The following is a 19,218-nucleotide window of genomic DNA, read 5'->3' on the forward strand; positions in this document are numbered from 1 at the left end:
TATACAGTGTTCAGTGAGATTTGCTTCTAAAAAAAAAAAAAAAAAGAAATTTGATAGTGAAGGAGGGGAAAATCTACCTTAGGTGGTGGTTTTTCTTTGTGTTGTTTTTCTTCCTTCAAAGCTCTGCAGGTAGATGTTAGTCAAACCTAACATATCTGTTACTGCACCTATATGATGACACTCGCATTTTTTGCATAACTGCTGTCATAGCAGTATCCACAGTAAGACTGTAGATTATTGAGAATGAGAGGAGTTCTGCATACTATGTTAGTAAAGCCAGCACTCGTCCCTAATTATTCCTTGTCTAATAGCAGAATGAGGACTTCAATCTTCCCAGGTTTTCAGCTTGGAAAAGAGAAACATAGATTACTGTGTATAGCTGGGTAGAGAGCTATTTGGGTGTGTCAGTGTACTGTCCTGTGCATGTATGTGCTGTTCCATAGGAACTTGAGGTAGGTTTTGCCTTTTACATAAGGTGTTCTTAACTTATAATTAACTTATGTATCTTGGCTGTTCTAACATCTTAGTTAAAAAGTTTAGTTCCAGAAAAACATAGCTTTTGTGACAAGAACACAAGCTATGCAGTTGTTTGTTTTTTGTTTTTTTTTCCCCAACCAATATTTTAATGATTGAATCTGTGAAAACACAGTTAAACATTCTTTTGGCACTGATTTCATAGCACACAACCTGCAGTAAATCTGTTTGTGTTACTGAGGTGATGTTTTTTTTTATAAGAGCTGGAACTTCAGCAGAGCCTGAAGGCTCATAGAGGAGAGCAGCAGGGTCTGCCTGGTGAAACTGAGTGACAAAGCAGTTGGTAGTTACTTCTCTGAACTTGCTGGGATTTGCTTTCTGGGAAATTTTTAACATGTAGTTGTGGGTGTGTTGTTTTTGTGGGTGTAGTTGTGGTTGTGTTTGGTTTGTTTGTTTTTTTAGTTCAGTGTTGAAAAGAGTTTTGTTCTTTAGTCCACAACTTAGAGTATGGAGCTACTTTAAAACATCAAACTGAAGCATACAAAGGAATGTTCCTAGTTTTTCTTTTCTAAACTAAGGAGAAGTAGATTTGAGTAGTACACAGTATTTTTAAGGAGTAGAACTGACCTATTATGTGGTTCACTTTGAGTACATTGGCTTGTAACTCATTGTTCTGAATCTATACCAGCTGTGTGAGAAGTGCACTTCAGGATTCCTTAACCTAGTGAATTTAGGTCTCACAAAACAGCAGGTGCACAGATCTGCAAGAGGACAGGCAGGAGAGTAGGATGGACCTGCAGTTGATGATGAGGGCCTGCTTTTATCTGTGTGGAAACTCTGGAATGTACTCTGCATTAGTTCCAGAATGAGACCAAACTGTGGAATTTGCGTCTACTAATGCAAATAGAAATTTGTAGCAGGTTACCACAATATCAGTAGACCAGATATGGAAAGGAAGGTGTGTTTACTAAGGCCTAACTTGGCATGGTGGATTCACGGCCTGCCTACCTGCTGATATGCACGTGGTAGTTGGTGCCCTGACACAAGCAGTGACTTTATGCTGCATTGAACTGGGTGTACCAGTAGCATGATTAACCAGTGTCTGCTCTAATGGAACAACCTTTTTTTTTTCTGGGGGAAGAGTGGAAAAAAAAAATCAATTGAACAGCTTCCTGCCACTTGACCTACTGAAAAAAAACTGTAGTAACCTGCCTTGGAAAGTGTAACTTTTCTTATCTGATACTTTTTCTTCTGAGTCACTGTGATTCTGGTTTGATTGCAAGATTGCTGAACTTCAAAATAATGAAAAAATAGAAAAACAAGTAGTACAGTATTCCTGAAATTAAACCAAAAACATACTGCAGTGCGTACTACCCCCTTGCCCATTGATTGCTGTGTAGATTTCTTTCAAATAGGTACTGTGCTACTATTCTAAAAAGTATTATCTTTATCAGAAACATAATTCACAGTGGAAATGTTGCACTAATAATAAGGTAATGAGGTTGTAGAAGGAATACTGTAGGGGAAAAAGCAGATAGGAAGTTTGAGACTGGTCTAATTGTTCCCCCAAGACAGTCTTAGAATAGCAGTTTCCAGTCACTGAGGAAGAAAAGTTTCCAGGTTCTTTTAAGGAACTATGAGGCCTGGAGCTGGGTCCCTGCTGTGATGGAGTTGATAACTCTGCTTTTCAGAAGTTCTGCATTCAGAAACGTGGTGTTTTCCTGAGATGTGAAGGCTGGGGTGGTTGTGCAAGTAGTGCTCTGGTGGTTGTCTGCTTAGTCTTGTCTGAGTGGTCAGATACTCATATACATACTCTGAGGTTCTGTGGAACTGTTTAGGTTTGGAAGCTGTAGGGCCAAGTCCCTTTAGGCATAGTGCCTACTTCCATTCTCTCCAGTCCTTACTCCTGCTGTAGTAACATTAAGAAAAAGACTGTTTAATTATTGGCATTACTTTTGAGGTCCTTCTCTAAAACCTTCTGCAATAGACATTGTAACCAAGAGAATTACAGGCAGTTTGGATCCAGAGTGTTGCTGTAGATTGGGTACCTTATTTTGAAATAAATACTGATTCGGTTCCCAGAATAGTGTTGACATGTACAGTCCAGTACAACAGTGAAGCACTGGAGATAGGCAGTGTCAAAGCATGGGCCCTCAAAAGAATTAATATTCTGGCGGTGAATTTATCATTCACTGAAGGCCTTATGGATACTGACTCAAGCTTTTCAAGCTTTGCATGTGGTACAGCTGCAATATGAAGTCATGTGGTGTGTCCTACAGCAATGACTGCTGTGTCCTTAGTCTGTGCTTGTTCTTGGGGATGATCGCCCTGAAGTTGAAGTTGCTCTGAATAAAAGGTAGAGGTCAGTGGTGCACTGCTGTGTGCATTAAGCAGTCCCTTACTGTTTAATGCATGTTGAATACTGGGGAGGCTCCCTGCCGTTGCTTATGCTTCTCTGGCAATGTAGGACCCAAGGGGAATTTAAATAGAATTTAGTATTTGGAAAATGTAGAGTTCATTTGTGGAAGCAAACAATCACATTGTCAATAAATGTATTAGTGAAGGTGGCAAAAAAAAAAAAATGGTGGTGATAGAACAAAGAGAAATGGCTTCGTGCTCAGGGAGGGTAGATTTAGGTTAGATATAAGGAAAAAATCTTTTACAGTGAAGGTGGTGAGGCACTGGAACAGGTTGTGTAGTGATGTGGTTGATGCCCTGTCCCTGGAGACTTTGAAGATGAGGCTGGATCAGGCCCTGGGCGACGTGGTCTAACTGTTCATTGCAGGGGAGTTGGACTAGATGGCCTTCAGAGGTCCCTTCTACCTCTAAGGATTCTATGATTCTGGTAGTTATGACCTTTTAATAAAGCCATGTTGGAACTAGTAGAGTCTAGTTACGTTGTGTTCAAGAAAATACGACAAATCAGAATTTTACTTCAGCATCTGTGCCTCTGGAGTTTGATAGTTGACTTCAGTTCAAGCAGAAGATTTGAGGGCCCACTGAATCTCTGAGGTTGGACTTGCTTCTGTGTAGTTTAGTAGGAACTGGATTGTCTTTGTATAAGTAACTTTTATCTTTGCTAACTTTAAGAATACTGTGATCTAAATGGCTCATTTTTTGCTATTTTCAGTCAGGGAGGAATAGGTACTTCTATCATAAGATGAGACATTGCGTATTTGAATGCCAAGAAAAAAAATTCAGACAAAGACACTGTTTTTCCCTTTGATAGAGAACTGAAGGTGATTGTCTCAGAATGTGCTGACAGGGTAGGTGAGATTAATCTCCCTCACTTTATTTAGGGAATCTAGAGGAGAAAGTTTAATATTAGATCTATGGATTCAACATGTCCTGACAGAAAGAGCTCTAAATAAAGGGGCGGATTGACAGAGTGTGAATGTGTTAGCCCATGTTGCTCAGCAGGCAGTCTGAAAAGCATGGAGTATAAGATGGAGGTGGAGTGGCCTACATCCCTCTCCCTCTTCTGTTAATTTAAAATGTTGCTTGGAAAGCTGTTGATGGGCTGCTCACCCCAACTTCATACAACAGCTGAGAGCTGAGGTGCAGTCAATCCCTGTCTACAATACCTCTGCTTAGGGTTGCTGCTGTAAAGGTGGCTGCAGCTGCCTGGCTGGTAGAGGTGAAGAAATGCTGCCTCAGTGTAAGTGCTGGGGTTGGACTGGAGAGGTCTGGAGCTGATGCTACTCTTGTCCCAAGGCTAACTGCCTGCCTGGCTTTGTAAGGATTAAGGGCAGCGTCTGCCTCTGGCTGCTGTAGTTAATATAGCAAGCATTTGGGGTCCCTATCTCTTCTGAGATCTCTAGGTGCGAAACTTAAGTCCAGTGGTACTGTCTCAGAAATGCCTTCATGCAGACTGTCATGTGTGCCCTTGTGTCACAGTCAGCTAGGGAACATGTGATGGATCACTAGCTGTTTCTATATTCAGCTGTATGATTTTTGTAATATGGGAATACACTTATTTATTTATTTTCCCCCAGGCTGTACAGCTTCTATTTGCTGTGGCTTTTCTACCTTCCCACTGGGTGCCAGGTGCAGCTTACTTATTGTGTAAGCAAGCACCCAAAGAGAAGCCAAAGTTTTGGAAGTAACTCAGTAGGGAGTTACTCTCAGCTTTTGAGGGTTTCAAGCTGTAGAGACTTTCTCAGGTGGATTGTCCAAATGCAACAGTGATGTGTACCTGAATGTTCAGTTAAAGCTCTGGCCACTCAGTGTGTTAACTACAGGAATTTTCAGACACGCTCTGTAGTCATTACCTATGTTAGGGGGATTTTTATTTTTTCTTTTTTAGAAACAATTTCTGGCTGCACGGAATGCATCTGTTCCTTTTTTTGTAATACAGTTAAAAAATGATCGTACAGCGAGATGTCATAACAAAAGGGCTGTTGTTTGTAATACTAGAGGAACAAAATAAAAGGTACACTAAATTTAAGGAGAAATTCTTGCTGATCCTGCACTAGTAGAAACAAATCTGACGTGGTGACAAATTTGGGACTAGGAACAGATCTTTTAGCTGCCTGTGTCTTAAGAGAAGAAAAATCTTGTTGAAGGAAAGAGGGGAACAGAGAGAGAAGCAGAGAAAAAGGACTGAAATTAACCTTTATATTTCTGACTATATATAATATATACAGTGGCATGACAAATAGTGCGTTGTTACTGTGTCATTAAGAAGCTTTTATTGAAAAATAATAATAGTAGTGGCTTAAAAATGAAAATGTAGCTAAATGTGCTGTATTTCTGTTAGCAAACAAATGAAAGAGCTGGAGGAGTCGGGATTCCTGAAAGGAACTTTGAGTGCAGAGAAGCAGCTGGCTCTCATCAGCGTCTGCACAGACATGAAGGCTGCAGTAGAGGGTGCTACTTTCATTCAGGTAAGCAAATGTTTGACAACAACTAACAAGCAGTAAAAGATGAAAAACTGCTGTGCTGTAGGTGGACAGTGAAGAATTTAACACCCTGACCCTGTAAGGAGGTTTGTGTTTGTTATGATTAAAATTCTTTCCAGCCAGGACAGATTACTGTTTCTTTGTAGTTTTCCTGCTTGAGAATCTTTGCACGTTTCTTCTGGACTGTGTTGGGGGAAAAAAAAACCCAACAACTCTCAGCTGGCTAAGATGGAGACAATTGTTTACCTGTGTGTGTAACAAAGGCTGTACCTGTTAGAAGGAAGAATATGGGGCAGGAGAATCTCAGGAGAGGGCTTATCTATTGGACAGCATCACACATCCTAGAGCTAGGACTAAAAAGTATTTCTTCTTCTCTAGGTATCTAGAGGCAGGAAATATGGCTATGCCAAGGGTAACTTCTGTTCTACTGTTCTGGAATGCAGGCCTCTTCCTGCTTGTGCCCTGCTCTAAAGAGTCCTGTACAAAGAGCTGAAATTGTAGCTCAAAGCAGCTACCCAGAGCATTAGAGTATTAAAAACAAGGTTTGTAGACAGCACTGAATCTGTGCTGCTAAGTAACATTTGTCTGAGGAACAAGCTAAATTACTGGACTTGACAGTTCATGCTGCTTATCTACTATTATGCTCACTGACATGGGCATAGTTAAATGAGTGGATGCAGTAGAGATCATTTCTGGAGTAAAGCATAAATAAGTTTGCTTGAACTTGACACCTTCTACCTTACAGGGTTGCCCAGTACTATTCCAGTGTTCATTAATTGTTCCCACACGTTCATGTGCTGCACTCAGGAGTCTACAATTCATACTATTTCAGGCTGTAAATACCACAGTTTGATCAGCTTCAGCACATCCTTGATCATAATTTCAATCAAGAGAATAGACTTCCAGTCCTTTTCCCTCTTGCCAAGCTAGCTAGTTGAAGGAGGAAGAACAGGAAGTTCACTGCCTCACAAACAAGTTAGGATGTGAATGCACTACATTTTATTATCATAGTACATTATTTTATGTTCACTTACCTTTCAAAAGGTCATGAAATTGTTTAGTGTTAGCCCAATAGCCTACTTTCTCATTTGTATTGAGCTTAGAGTTTGTCAGTTCATAGTTTCCATGGATGTATTGCTTACCTCTGCTGAGTTTAATCTGCAAATTTATTGTCTATTCACTCAGTCTTATAGAGTCCTTATGCAGATGTTGCAGTAGTAATGACAAGGATCAACATAATTCTGTGTGGTAACTAGCAGGTCTCTTCACCTCTGTGAAACAGCACTGGTCAGCATGTTACACTGAGTAAGAGCTGACTGCCAGTTACTGTCCATTACTGGATCTCTCACATAACTAGCTAACGTCCTTGTAATATAAAATAAAGGCTTTCAAGACTTCTGGACATGTGCACTGACTGCATCAGCTGCGTGACTGCTGCCTCCCTCCTTGAGAGATTTCAGCTAGGTTTGTGAGCAAGGGCTTCCCTTTGCAAAAGTTATTTTGATTCATCCATGTTTATTTAAAGCTCATTCAGTGCTACCCTTTTTTAAAATTGCTTAATAGAGGCATAAGTCTTACAGGCTCAGTGTATAGATCTTCTCTGAGTCTCCTTAGAAGTGGCATCATGCTTGCCACTTTTCTCCTCTTTGGTACCAAAAGGTACATATTCAGTTATTTCAATCAGCAGCTGTATATCCCTGTTACTGGGTTGGCTACTGTTGCTATAACAAAACTGGGTAGCATGTTCCAATATCTTATTTTTTTGGTTACTCCTCCTTTTGTCTGTGATTTATTCTGCTTCTTCACAGTTGAGACAGACCCTGGAAGTTCCCAAAAGCAGGGCTTCAGTGTTTGCAAGGATTAGAAAGGAAAAACAGAAGTAGCAAAGAAACTCCCATTCTGTGTGCATTTTCTAGATTGTCCCTCTGTACTTGCATCCTCTTCTAGCCCTATGCATTCCTTTTCTCCATGCATCTTGGAGAAGAAAAATATATATATAATATATTTTATATATATTATAAATATATATTTAACTATTCTTTGTATGAATTGACATTGTTTTTGTGCCTTTTTCTCATCTTTCTTTGGTAAACTTATCCTTCACAGCCATGCTTGTTTGGGCACCATTTCAGCTTTGTCAAGTCTACCTTCTTGATTCTAGTAGACTTTTCTTTATGCCTGTTTTCTTTTATTCTTTCAAGCATTTCTTACAACCTGGTATATCAATCTCTGTTCCCTCAGAGGGATCTGGACAGGCTGGATCACTGGCCTGAAGCCAATGGGATGAGGTCCAACAAGACCAAATGCCAGGTCCTGCACTTTGGCCACAACAACCCCAGGCAATGCTGCAGGCTTGGGGCAGAGTGGCTGGAAGACTGTGTAGAGGAAATGGACCTGTGAGTATTAGCTGATGCTTGGCTGAACACGAGCCAGCAGCGTGCCCAGGTGGCCAAGAAGGCCAATGGCATCCTGGCTTGTATCAGGAATAGTGTGGCCAGCAGGAACAGGGAAGTGACTGTCCCCCTATACTCAGTACTGGTGAGGCCACACCTCAAGTACTGTGTTCAGTTTTGGGCCCCTTACTGCAAGAAATACATCGAGACCCTGGAGCGTGTTCAAAGAAAGGCAACAAAGCTGGTGAGGGGTCTGGAGCACAGGCCTTATGAGGAGCGGCTGAAGGAGTTGGGGCTGTTCAGTCTAGAGAAGAGGAGGCTCAGGGGAGACGTTATTGCACTCTATAACTACCTGAAGGGAGGTTGTAGTGAGCTGGGGATCAGCCTCTTCTCTTGTGTAACTAGTGATAGGACTAGAGGGAATGGCTTCAAGCCGCACCAGGGAAGGTTCAGGCTGGATGTTAGGAAATACTACTACTCTGAAAGAGTGGTCAGGCACTTGATTGGCTGCCCAGGGGGTGGTGGAGTCACCGACCCTGGAGGTGTTCAAGGAACGTTTGGACGTTGTGTTGAGGGGCATGGTTTAATGAGAACTGTTGGGGATGGATGGATGGTTGGACTGAGTGATCCTGTGGGTCTTTTCCAACCTTGGTGATTCTGTGATTCTATGTAGTCTGTGTCTGATCTTCTTTGCTGCCAAGTGAGCATCTCCGTACAAGTGTCCTCAATTGTCCTTGACTGTCTTCTGAAGCTCGGTGCAGTTGTAATGGAGTTGCTATAAGATTTTTGAACAAGGGCCTGCATGCTGCTTCAGATTAAATTGGGGCTGCATTCTTTCCCCCCATTCATGTTCTCCTTGATCTGCTGTTCTGTGAAAAGTCTTGGACAGATGTTGCAGAATCAGAATTTTCCATTAAAACAGACCTGTGGAAGTCAGCTGGTCCAACCTGCTGCTCAAAGCAGGATGAACTTGCATCAGCTTGCTTAGCATTTTTCCAACTGAGTTTTGAATATCTCTAAGGGTTAAGACTTCTAGTCTCTTCAGGTAACTTGCCACACTATTTCATTACCCTCATTGTGATGCTTCTTTCCTAATATCAAATTGCAACTTCTGCTCTTGCAAATTTTGCCTCTCATCCAAACTCTATGGACCTTTGAGAAGATCTGGCTTCTGGGTGCTCTCTTCAGGTAGCTGAAGATAGCAGTGTTGTATTTATAATGTCTGAATAGAATCAATCTACCTGGGGTGCTGTCTTATATTCCCTTATTCCTTCTGATGCCACTCAACACGTTGTTGTTAAGTGTATATATAAATGAAGAAGCTGCAGTGTGCCAATGGATAACAAGCCTTAAGTGTGAAATGCTGTTGGTGGTGTTTGTATAAGCTTATCAGTTTCAAACTATAGCATCAACTTTTGGCTTGAAACAAAGTGTTATCAAATAGGTAATGTAGTTCAAATAACTTGCCTGCTTATGTTTTAATTTGTTCTTTTGGGATGGGGGTGGGAAGGGAAATGGATATAAAAGAATTCTCATTCTCATAGCCTTATTTCAGCAATGAACTGACTACCTTCCAGCTGAACCTTACTGAACTTCTGAAACTTGGTTCAAAGCTTTACTTGGTCTAGGAGGACCAGATGGGACAACTGTAACTTATGGGGCAAGTGTATTGACCTTTTTATTGGTTACTTAAAAACATCATTTGTGTTAATCTTGGTTGAATATAGAGGACTTAATTTTCTGGTCTGATGATAAAAACCTACTGATAAACTTGTCAGAAGAATTCTATGAGATCTGCATTTCTTTACACTAGATCTCAGTTGGTTAAATCTTAATTTCTTTTCAAATTTGGCCTTAATAGAGCAAGTCCATCCCCAATTTAAAAAAATAAAAATAAAAATCCTTTGTCTTTGTGCTCCTGGAATGATTTCTTGTACTGAGCCTCCTATGTTTGTTTGTTTTGTGGGACATAACTTAAAACAAATGGGGCACCCTATAAAAATAAATAAATAAATAAACCCTAACTTCTTGAGTAGCATTAATGAAGATAGAAAAGTGGAAAAAGATGCAAGGAATAATTAGAAGGACTGAGGAGAAAATTCAGCGCAGTGGCATCATGACCTTCTGGAAACAAGGTACTATCTGTATATTAGTTTATCTTCCCTATCTTGGATGTTTTTATGAAGCAACTTGTTTTGATGATTTGGTGTGCTTTACATCATCTTCAGAAGGAAATCAGTCTCTTTTTTCTTTCTTTTTTTTTCCTCTAAAACATGAGTATTCACTCAGAAAATTATTGAAGTAATAGAGTTTCACTTCTTCAGAGTTTTCTTATGCTACTCAGAAATCAGGTAGAAGTCTCTTACCACAATGCTATTAAAATAAAAGCCCAACTTTTTATGCTTTGCTCTATTATTTCTCTTACTGAACTCTTCCAAAGTTTATTAGCTCTCATAGGAGGATGAAATGACTGGTTGTTGGTAAGATCTTATGTTTGATACTTGAGCTTTTGTGTACTCTGGCATCAAGCAGGAGAATGACTTGGCTCTAAGGGCAGTGCTTGCAATGAGCTGCAGGGTTTGGCAGGGTCATTGATGAGGCTGGAGGGTTGCAGAGGGGTGCTTGCTGGGCCATGGAACCAAGCAGGCTGCAAAGGGATGAAGTTAACCTTAAAATACTCCAGTGGAAAGGATTTGTAATCCTCACCGTATGAGGTATTTATTCATCTACCGTTTAACAGAGCTCTGTATAAAATACCCTAAAGCAGGCAGTTTTTTTTGTGGATTGTTTTCTTTAAGAAGGGAGGGCTCCTCTTGTTCCCCATTACACCTGCAAATTCTTTTGAACTGGTGACAATAATGTTAATAGATGTTTTAGCCTAGTTTTCTTTAGATCTTCCTGGTTATATTATCCCTCCCAGTCAGAAAAGCAGAGTTACCACCTTGAAGAAAAAAACTTTCAAAAAGACTGGAGGTGCCTCACAATGGGCTATCAGTGTTGGCCTGGGAGTCTTGACAGTAGGTCTCTCTTGTGTCCTGTCATAAATTTATCTTTGATACCAGTTTCTACCATTAGTTCTTGTTTTACTTTTCTGATGGCTTCTTTACTTCCAGTGATGGGCAAATATCTGCAAACAGCTGTGTGCAGAGATGCCTACTGTTGCCCTGAACCCGTAGGGTAGAAGACAATCCTGATCTGGAAGCTTTATCAATACCTACGTAAAGGAAAAGCTGCTGCAAGGCAGAGTGTTCAAGTATTTCAGTAACACAATTTCTTTGGGTCTGCTATCTGGTCAGCTTGGAGCACTGGACAAATAAGCATGGGTCTGTTTGCTCTTAGCTGGGCAAATGTAATCTTAGGCCTGGTTTTACCTTATCTAGCTTAAACACTGATCTTGAGATACCAGAACTTGCATTTCAGCTTCTGAGGGAGCTGGTTCTGGGGGTTTTAATCATCTTGCCATCTTTGTAGATGATGGGGGGAAAACTCTGTGATTTTAGGGGTTGAATGAGTCTGATCACAAACACCTACTATAAAATGCTTTCTTGTCCATGTTTGAGTTGAACTGAAAAATGATGTTTGAATAAGCAGCTTGCTCGTGTCGCTTCTGTGATGCTGTTACTGAATGGACTCTTCAAAACTTTCTAACATTCACTCCTATCTAGCTTCTGTGTGTATCAACTGGCATTATTGACCATTGCAGATTTGAAAATAGTCTTCATTACCATAATTGTCATCTTGTCCAGCAGTTAACCCTATTCATCATGTTCTTTCAGTGTTCCCTGGTCTCCTTTCAAGAGCTATGTTTCCATTGTCTTTCTTAGGTTTCTTCCCCTTGTACCCTTCTCTGTTTTTTGGGTGGGATCACAGTAAAAGAAAAGAGATCTGATTCTTTGAAATGGGATGTGGGGAGGAGGGTGTCCATCAATGTTATGTTAAGATCTTGTTGCCTTTCCCTAAGGGAACAAATAAGATGCTCATCTCTCCTATAGCAGCCTGATCATCTTGTCTATCCATCCCTTGTAAGCTCTGCAGGATACAGCAACCTCATGGAAAATGGTGTCTGTCTTCATTGTGTGATACTGACACTAGGGGAGGCAAAAATTCCCTTCATTGGTATGCATTTAAACAACAAAACAAAAAACCTGAAAACAACACTCTCCTTCTCCCAAAAGCTCTGAGATCTTCAACTTTTGACTCTGATTTAGGTGGTGTAGTTCTGTCTTCCCAGCACCTGTTCTCTATTTTGTGCTAACTAAAAGTTGAACAGACACTTGTAACTCAGTCAGTTGTCCTGGACAGCATATGATGGCAGTAACTTGATACTATACTGCTCTAATTCCTTAACAGGATATGTTCTGAACTGTAGGAAAGTACAAAATGTTTCCATCTAGATGCTAGATTTCACCTCACTGTGGAGGTATTTATTTGTACGGTATCGTGTGGTAGACAGTCTTTTGTGTCAGTCAAGAGCTAGTGATTTGGGAAGCATCAAATTTCCCCCTAGTATGAAGTCATACAGTCAAGACACCGAAGAAGTTATCATTTTACTGGAGTTGAGGTCAGTTATAGCCACAAGTTTGCTTTTAAAGGTACCATTTGTATAGGTATCTGGACTGGTGTCAGTGTGGACCCCTCAGAAGTGACTCACCTGTTGGGTCTTCAGTTACAGCCCTGCTGTTCTCAGCCTTCTCTTACCCTGGGCTTACAGGGTACCAGTTTGGGTTCAGCTTGAGGGGGGGAGGGAAGGACTTGATGGCCCAGGCTGTGTGGTTTGTTTGAGGGTAACTGGAATTGTTTCATATCTAAAGAGTCTTTTGTCTCCAGACGTGTTCAAATACCCGATCACTAACAAAACATGTGCTTAAAACCTACTTTGGAGGAAGCTGTGTCCCAGGTGTTTGGAATGCATATCTGCAGGGGGAATAGGGGCTGACAGCCTGTGGTTTTTTTTTGTTTTTTTTTTTTTTTCCCCCCTGGCTTATGTCCTGCTTGTCTGGGTTCCTGCTGCTTCCCTGCACACTGCAGGGTCAGTCTTCCTTGGTCTTGCCCCTTGCAGTTGTGCAGAGCCAGGTACTCCCCAGTGGTCTCAGCAGCTGTAGGTTCAGGTGGTAGTGTATGCATAACATAACAATGTTATAAGAGTGCTTTTATTCTTCTTCATTCTAACTGATCAGAGTACTGACACCACTCTGAAAGATGGCCAATAGCCTGGGGCCTTGCTCAGTGACAGCTGTGTGTGTGTCTGTTTGTACCGTGTCCCAAACCCAACTGATGGTGTGCGTGAATCTTCTGTCAAGTGGCAGTCTTTACCTTTACCCTTAGGTGAGCTTAAAAGCACTTCCTAAAAGGAGACTGAAGTAAATATGTTTTTCCCTCTTGCCATCTTTGCAGTCTGAAATGATTGTTTCTTATTTGACGCCTTGTTGTAGTTAATATACTTAAACAAATGGTTGCTTCTCTCTATCTGGGGAAAGCAGAACAAAGTATGGAATAACCTTGAAATCTAAAGCTGTGAAGCACTTGAACCCTCCTGGCTTTTGTCATCCTCAAAGTAGATTAAGACAAAGCTAATGATTTGGTTCTTTTCACTTCTGTAACAGTCTTTGCGCTGCATGTTATTCCCTAGGTTTCCTATTGTTCAAAACAAGCCACACTTGAAGCTTTCCAAGACCTGTATGTGCAATCCTTGTCTCTTCCCTTTTACTTGTTCTCTGAGCAGTGTTGCAATGACAGGGCATTAACCACTTCCACTCTTTACTGATTTGTGAAGTCGAAAAGCATGTAGGCAATCACAGTACTGTATGTTTAATGGCAGTTGTAAGGCCTAATGCTTTGGAAAGTCAGTGTAAGAATTTCAGTCAAGCTGGAAAAACCTGATGGGAATTTAATTTTGGAAGTGCTAGGGCAGAAGTTTATTTCAACATTGCGATTTTCTTTTTTTTTTCCCCTCTTTGTTCCATGCTAGAGGAATTAACATTGATTCACCTCAAAGTGTAAAGGAACATGCCCTGAACTGCGGTGTCGGGGAGGCTGTTTTGTCTTTTTTTTCCCTTTTATGCTTTCTTATGGAAAGAAACCTTGAAGAAGCTTAAAGATTGTTCATAGAATCATAAGGTTGGAAAGGACCTACAAGGTCATCTAGTCCAACCATCCTCCCATTACCATTCCTACCACAAGCCACTAAACCGTATCTTGTAGCTCCTCATCCAGACGCCTCTTGAACACTCCAGGGACAGCAACTCCACCACCTCCCTGGGCAGCCATTCCAGCGCCTGACCTCCCTCTGAGAGAAAAAGTTTTTCCTTATGTCCAATCTAAACCTCCTCTGGTACAACTTGTGGCCATTTTCTTGAGTCTTGTTTGCTGCCTGGGAGAAGAGGCCAAACCCCTCCTCATCACAACCTCCCTTCAGGAAGTTGTAGAGTGCAATGAGGTCTCCTCTGAGCCTCCTCTTTTCCAGACTAAACAATCCCAGCTCCATCACCTGCTCCTCATAAGACTTGTGCTCCAGACCCCCCACCAGCTTTGTTGCCCTTCTCTGGATGTGCTCCAGCGCCTCAATGTCTTTTTTGTAGCAAGGAGCCCAAAACTGAACACAGTACTCGAGGTGCAGCCTCACCAGTGCTGAGTGGAGGGGGATGATTACCTCCCTGCTCCTGCTGGCCCCTCTATTTCTAATGCAGGCCAGGATGCCATTGGCCCACTTGGCCACCTGGGCACACTGTCTGCTCATGTTCAGCTGACCATCAACTAATACCCCCAGGTCCCTTTCCTTGTTGCTGGAACTGCTCAACATTTTCATCAGTTACCTGGGAGTGGCAGTATTAACCCTTTTTGCTCAAGTTTGCAGGTGACAGTAAGTTTTGTCAGGTGGCCTAGTGCAATGCAAGTTTAAGGAATTCCTGATAAGCCTTCTAAACCTGACCAGAGATAAAGTAGAAGGTAATTCACATAGGTATGAAATAACAGTGCCGAGGAAAAACAATTTAAATCATGCCTGTGTGATTCAGAAGTTACAAGCAGCAGTTCCAACTTGGGAAAAATTTGGATTTGTCCAACAGTTCTCCCAAATCATTAATGCAGTATGCATTTGCAGAAGAAATAAAAATAATTAAAAAATAAAAAAAGCTGCAGAATATTGAGTGTCTCTTGGGAAGGGATGAACAGTGAGTGGGAGGTTACTGTTTTACTTCTATATGAAAATGTTGATGTACCTTCATCTTGTAGAGGCTAAACCTGCAGAGAGTACACATATCAACATAGATGGATGGGAACTGGCAAAGGTGAAGAGGACGGCAGCTGAAATGATGCAGGGCCTGGAACCCCTTCAAGGAAAGCACCACTTTACGTTGTGGGTAGTGAATTGTTGAAGTTTCCTGCCACAGGAAGTTGTGGTTGTTATGTTCATATCAACAGATTCACAGAATCATAGGGTGTGGAAGGGACCACTGAAGATATCTAGTCCAAGCCCCTACTGAGGCAGTTTCCTTAGGGTAGGTTACTCAGAAAATTCCTATAGGAATTAGGCAGAACTCATGTCTCTGAGATGTACTCATATTATTTGGTGTAGGGAGGATATCACCCTGCTAAATTTTATACCATTCATCTTTTAAGCTTCTTTCTGAAGTCAACAGTTTTTTTTTATTATTTACATTATTTTCATTGTTATTATTTAGATTTGTTAAATAATATGGAATAATAGTATTTGGCTGTACAGGGACTTGGTATAGTTAAAAGAACTCTAAGATCTGTTTCATTTAACTAAATTTCCAAATCTCCTGTTCAGATCTCTTTCAACTTCTGTCCTTATATGGATAAAACTAAATACTAAATAACTTAATCCTTTCTTTATGTAGGTTTATGCGATTCAGGCTTTGTTTTAAAAATGTATCCCTTTATAGTGATTCGATAAGGTGGAAATAAAAGCTATGCCTGAAGTCTTTTCTGTCTTCTTTTTAGTGGATTATAGCTGTATGTAGAAGATAATTAAGTTATTTGTATAAAGGGATTGGGTGCTGAAAAGCAGCTTTCTGAGACATAGAAGTCTCTCTGCTCTTTGTTTCTTAATCCTGAGAAGATGTTCATATTCCCAGAAGCTGACAGTCTGTCCCAGTGGGTATTCTTTGTGTCCCAGAAGCACTGATTGGGTCTGGCCTGTGGGGGAGCTCAGTGCCCTGAAGGCTTCTTGTCAGCAACCCTTGTATGTAGACATCACACCTGGCCCTGGAGAGTGTTCTGTGAAGTGCCTCGAAGTTGACAGCTACATCACCAGCACTGAGAGCACTCACACACCACTTAGAGCATTGTATAAATACAGGAATGGAGCCAAAGTTTGTGGTGCCGTTGGAGATCCTCACTTAAGTGCTCAAGGTGAAGACCATGTTTGTAGCAATCAGAGTAGATATGGCCTCTAAGCAGCTCACCTGCTGTTGAAGCCCTGTTGAGTTCAGTGGAGACTGAGAAGTCACAGAAATCCAGAGATTAATTTTCTACATTAGTCATGGCTCGGGCTGTTAGACTTTACTGCTGTCAAGTAGCTCAGTGCTGCTCCCAACGATAGTGTTGTGAGATGTTGTAAAAGGGTGTTGCTGAATGATTGATAATATTTGACTTTCTTCATGTCAGCTTAAATCTTGGGATTTCAGCTCATGCTGTTATGCTTGTGCTGCAATTTTAGTACCATTGTGTTGCATTTGGTACATTTATGTACCATTGTGTTGCAGTGCTTTGCTTCAGGCAACGCTTTGCTTCTTAACCGCACAGGGCTGGTAAACACGTAGTCTTGGCAGCAAGTCTAATTGCTAGTACAAGGAGAAGGAAGATGTTCTGCAAGGAAGTGTTCTGGGGAGTGTTTCCTAGAAGGAGGTGGATTGTTTCCTTGGCATGTCCAAGAGTGGATGGGAAGAATCTGGGAAGATGCCAGCATCAAGTGGAAGTAAATGAAGTTACTGTGCTCAGATGAGTATGGGTGTGTGTGGGAGTGCAGATGGCATGGTGGAAAGAGCCTGTACAAAACCACTTGACTTAAACAGATAAAACTTCTAAGCTTTGTATGTACTGGCATTCATTCAAGGGGTTGTGTCATGTGAGGGCAGATTCTCTTCAGGGGGTGGCTAGGCTCTGTCTGGGTATGGGTGGATGTGGTCTGGTACTTGCTTATCTTTGTGCAGTGCCTTCAGGGTTCATAGGGTGGTCAAGCAGCTGCTGAGTGTTTGCTGAACATATAGTTAGACAGCTTAATACCTGTTGTCTTTAAGTCATTAGTAGAACATAATTATTCCAGGAGGTGGGTTTTAAAAATTAACAGCTGTCGTGTTCTGATCAGGCTGTTAAAGGTGTCTGATAAAGTCAGGTTAGTAGCAGCCTTGTTCAGGTGCTCAAGCCTCAGAATAAAGGTGTACTGTTTGCTGCACATGAGAAGTGCCATCCTGCCTACAAAAAAGGCACAGAAATATTCAGTGTCACTTAAAATGCATCGAGGTGTGTGCTGACCTTCTTAGCACTGATTCTTTGAGAGAGACTGGTGGTTTTAAAACCGTATCTTATCTTTGTTTGATCTTCTTTTTCTCAGGGTAAGCAGGATAGCTTCAGACCTCTCTGGACTCCAAAACTGACAGTGAGTGAGGTTCCTGTTTAATAGGTTGTTTAGAGCTTCATTTTCCCTCTGTTCTTAAGGGAATAGTTTTCTCTGGGAAAATAATTGCATGCTTGATGAGGATAGAAGCCTCTTTGCAGTGGTCCAACAACATGAATACAATTGTGATGCTATGTGAGAAACTTCAAGCAAATGGCCCATTCAGAAACCTTGCGTAATCGTGGCAGGTTTGAGTTTCCAGCAGATTTGAGTTTGCCTTTTTGATTATCATCTGATGTGAGAAGAGGCTTAGAGTTTCAAGTTCTCAATAAGCCTATTCAATGTGACCCTTTTATTAGCCTGAACAGTATCTGCAGAATTCTCTTCATCTTTGGCTTTACTAAAAGAAACTATTTAAACTTAACTAACAAGCAGGGATCCTGGAATTAGGAGCAGAGTATCACTTTGTTTTGATAAGGCCATCTATTACTTTGGGCTCTATCTGGAGTTCTTAAATGACCCTGTTTATCTTTTCTGCATCATGGAACTTTTCATACTGTCCCATACAACTTGCTTATATCCTAATAAAGCTTAAAATTAGTTTTAACCCTTTTATATCTGGCCTGATGGAAACTCTGGCCCTGGGCATTCCTGTCTGGTTCAGCATAACAGGAAGGATAGAATGAAAAGCTAATAGATGAGGGGGGGAAAAATGTAGGTATTGCCTGTGTGTTTTAAGGGGAAAGCTGAAGTCTTGGAAGTTTGGAATTCTGTTTGTTTTTTTTTTTTTTTGAAACACTTTTAGGGGGGTAAAAAAACAACCAAACAAAACCAAAGAATCGAAGCAGGCTGGTCTTGTCCTGGTCAGTCAGAAGGATTTCCTGTTGATTCTGGGATCCTCTGTTTTCCCACACCCTCATTGCTTCCAAATTTCTGCATGCTTTCCTTCAGGCAGCTCCTGGGGAGAACTTTTAACATTCTAGAGACTGAGTCTGGCTGTTGGCTCATACCTGTGAAATTTCACACTGCAATTCTGCAGAGCTAGACATGTTCATTAGCTTTAGGAGAAACTTTGATAGTATGCATTCTTTTTCAGAAATCTTTCTCTGGGCTGAAATAGGTTGAATAGCTTTTTGAGTATGGCAGGTATTTTAGTGCAGGCTCTTACAGTTGGTATTCTCTGCCACAGTTCTGGGAACTGTAGGTTCAACTTTTTCTGAGCTACGTATGTTCATTTTCATCTTGTCTGAAAAAGAATACTGACTTACCTCATTTGATGTTCTCTTAAAAACAGCCAAAAACAGTGATGAAAAACAGGTTTTATTCCTCCCTACTATATTACATCTGTGCATCAATAGAAGTCTATACTGTATGCAAACCAGAACAATCTGTTTTATGTTCAGTCTCCAGTGGTGTGTGGTCATCTCTCTTTTGCTGTAGAGAACCTCCTGGGCTTTCCCTTTCTTTGTACCTGGGAAGATATTTTTGTGTTGTGACTTACTGTGCATCCATGCTGGATTAAAACTGGTGGTTTGTATGGAGTTCTTATATTTTTGATTGGATTACTGAAGTCTGAAATGCATGGTTAAGTGCTATTAATAGAAGTCTACTAATACTTTTTTTTATGTTCTTATTTCAGGAATGTACTCCTGAGAACCTGGAACTGAAAAAGATGATTTTCAGTCAGTTAGATCTCATTGTTGATGACAGTGTTATCTTGAGCAGCTCAACCTCTTGTCTCTTACCCAGCAAACTGTTCACTGGCCTTAAGCATGTTAAGCAGTGCATTGTGTCACATCCTGTAAGTATGATGGAGTGTATTGTTCTTATAGCAGTATTAGAGGTATTTAATTTAACGGCATCCCAAGTTATT

The 19,218-nt window shown here is 41.1% G+C and overlaps 1 protein-coding gene across 1 annotated transcript in view; it reads left to right on the plus strand.

Annotated features, from left to right (window-relative positions):
• CRYL1 (crystallin lambda 1) overlaps positions 1–19,218 on the plus strand; it is a 50,449-nt gene that overhangs the window by 3,734 nt on the left and 27,497 nt on the right. Inside the window, exons 3-4 of the mRNA NM_001030830.3 lie at positions 5,234–5,360; positions 18,985–19,146. Coding sequence (NP_001026001.3) covers positions 5,234–5,360; positions 18,985–19,146 — 289 coding nt within the window. The remainder of the gene's footprint in view (positions 1–5,233; positions 5,361–18,984; positions 19,147–19,218) is intronic.

The sequence above is a fragment of the Gallus gallus genome, chromosome 1, assembly GCF_016699485.2.
Source record: "Gallus gallus isolate bGalGal1 chromosome 1, bGalGal1.mat.broiler.GRCg7b, whole genome shotgun sequence".
NCBI classification, from domain to species: domain Eukaryota; kingdom Metazoa; phylum Chordata; class Aves; order Galliformes; family Phasianidae; genus Gallus; species Gallus gallus.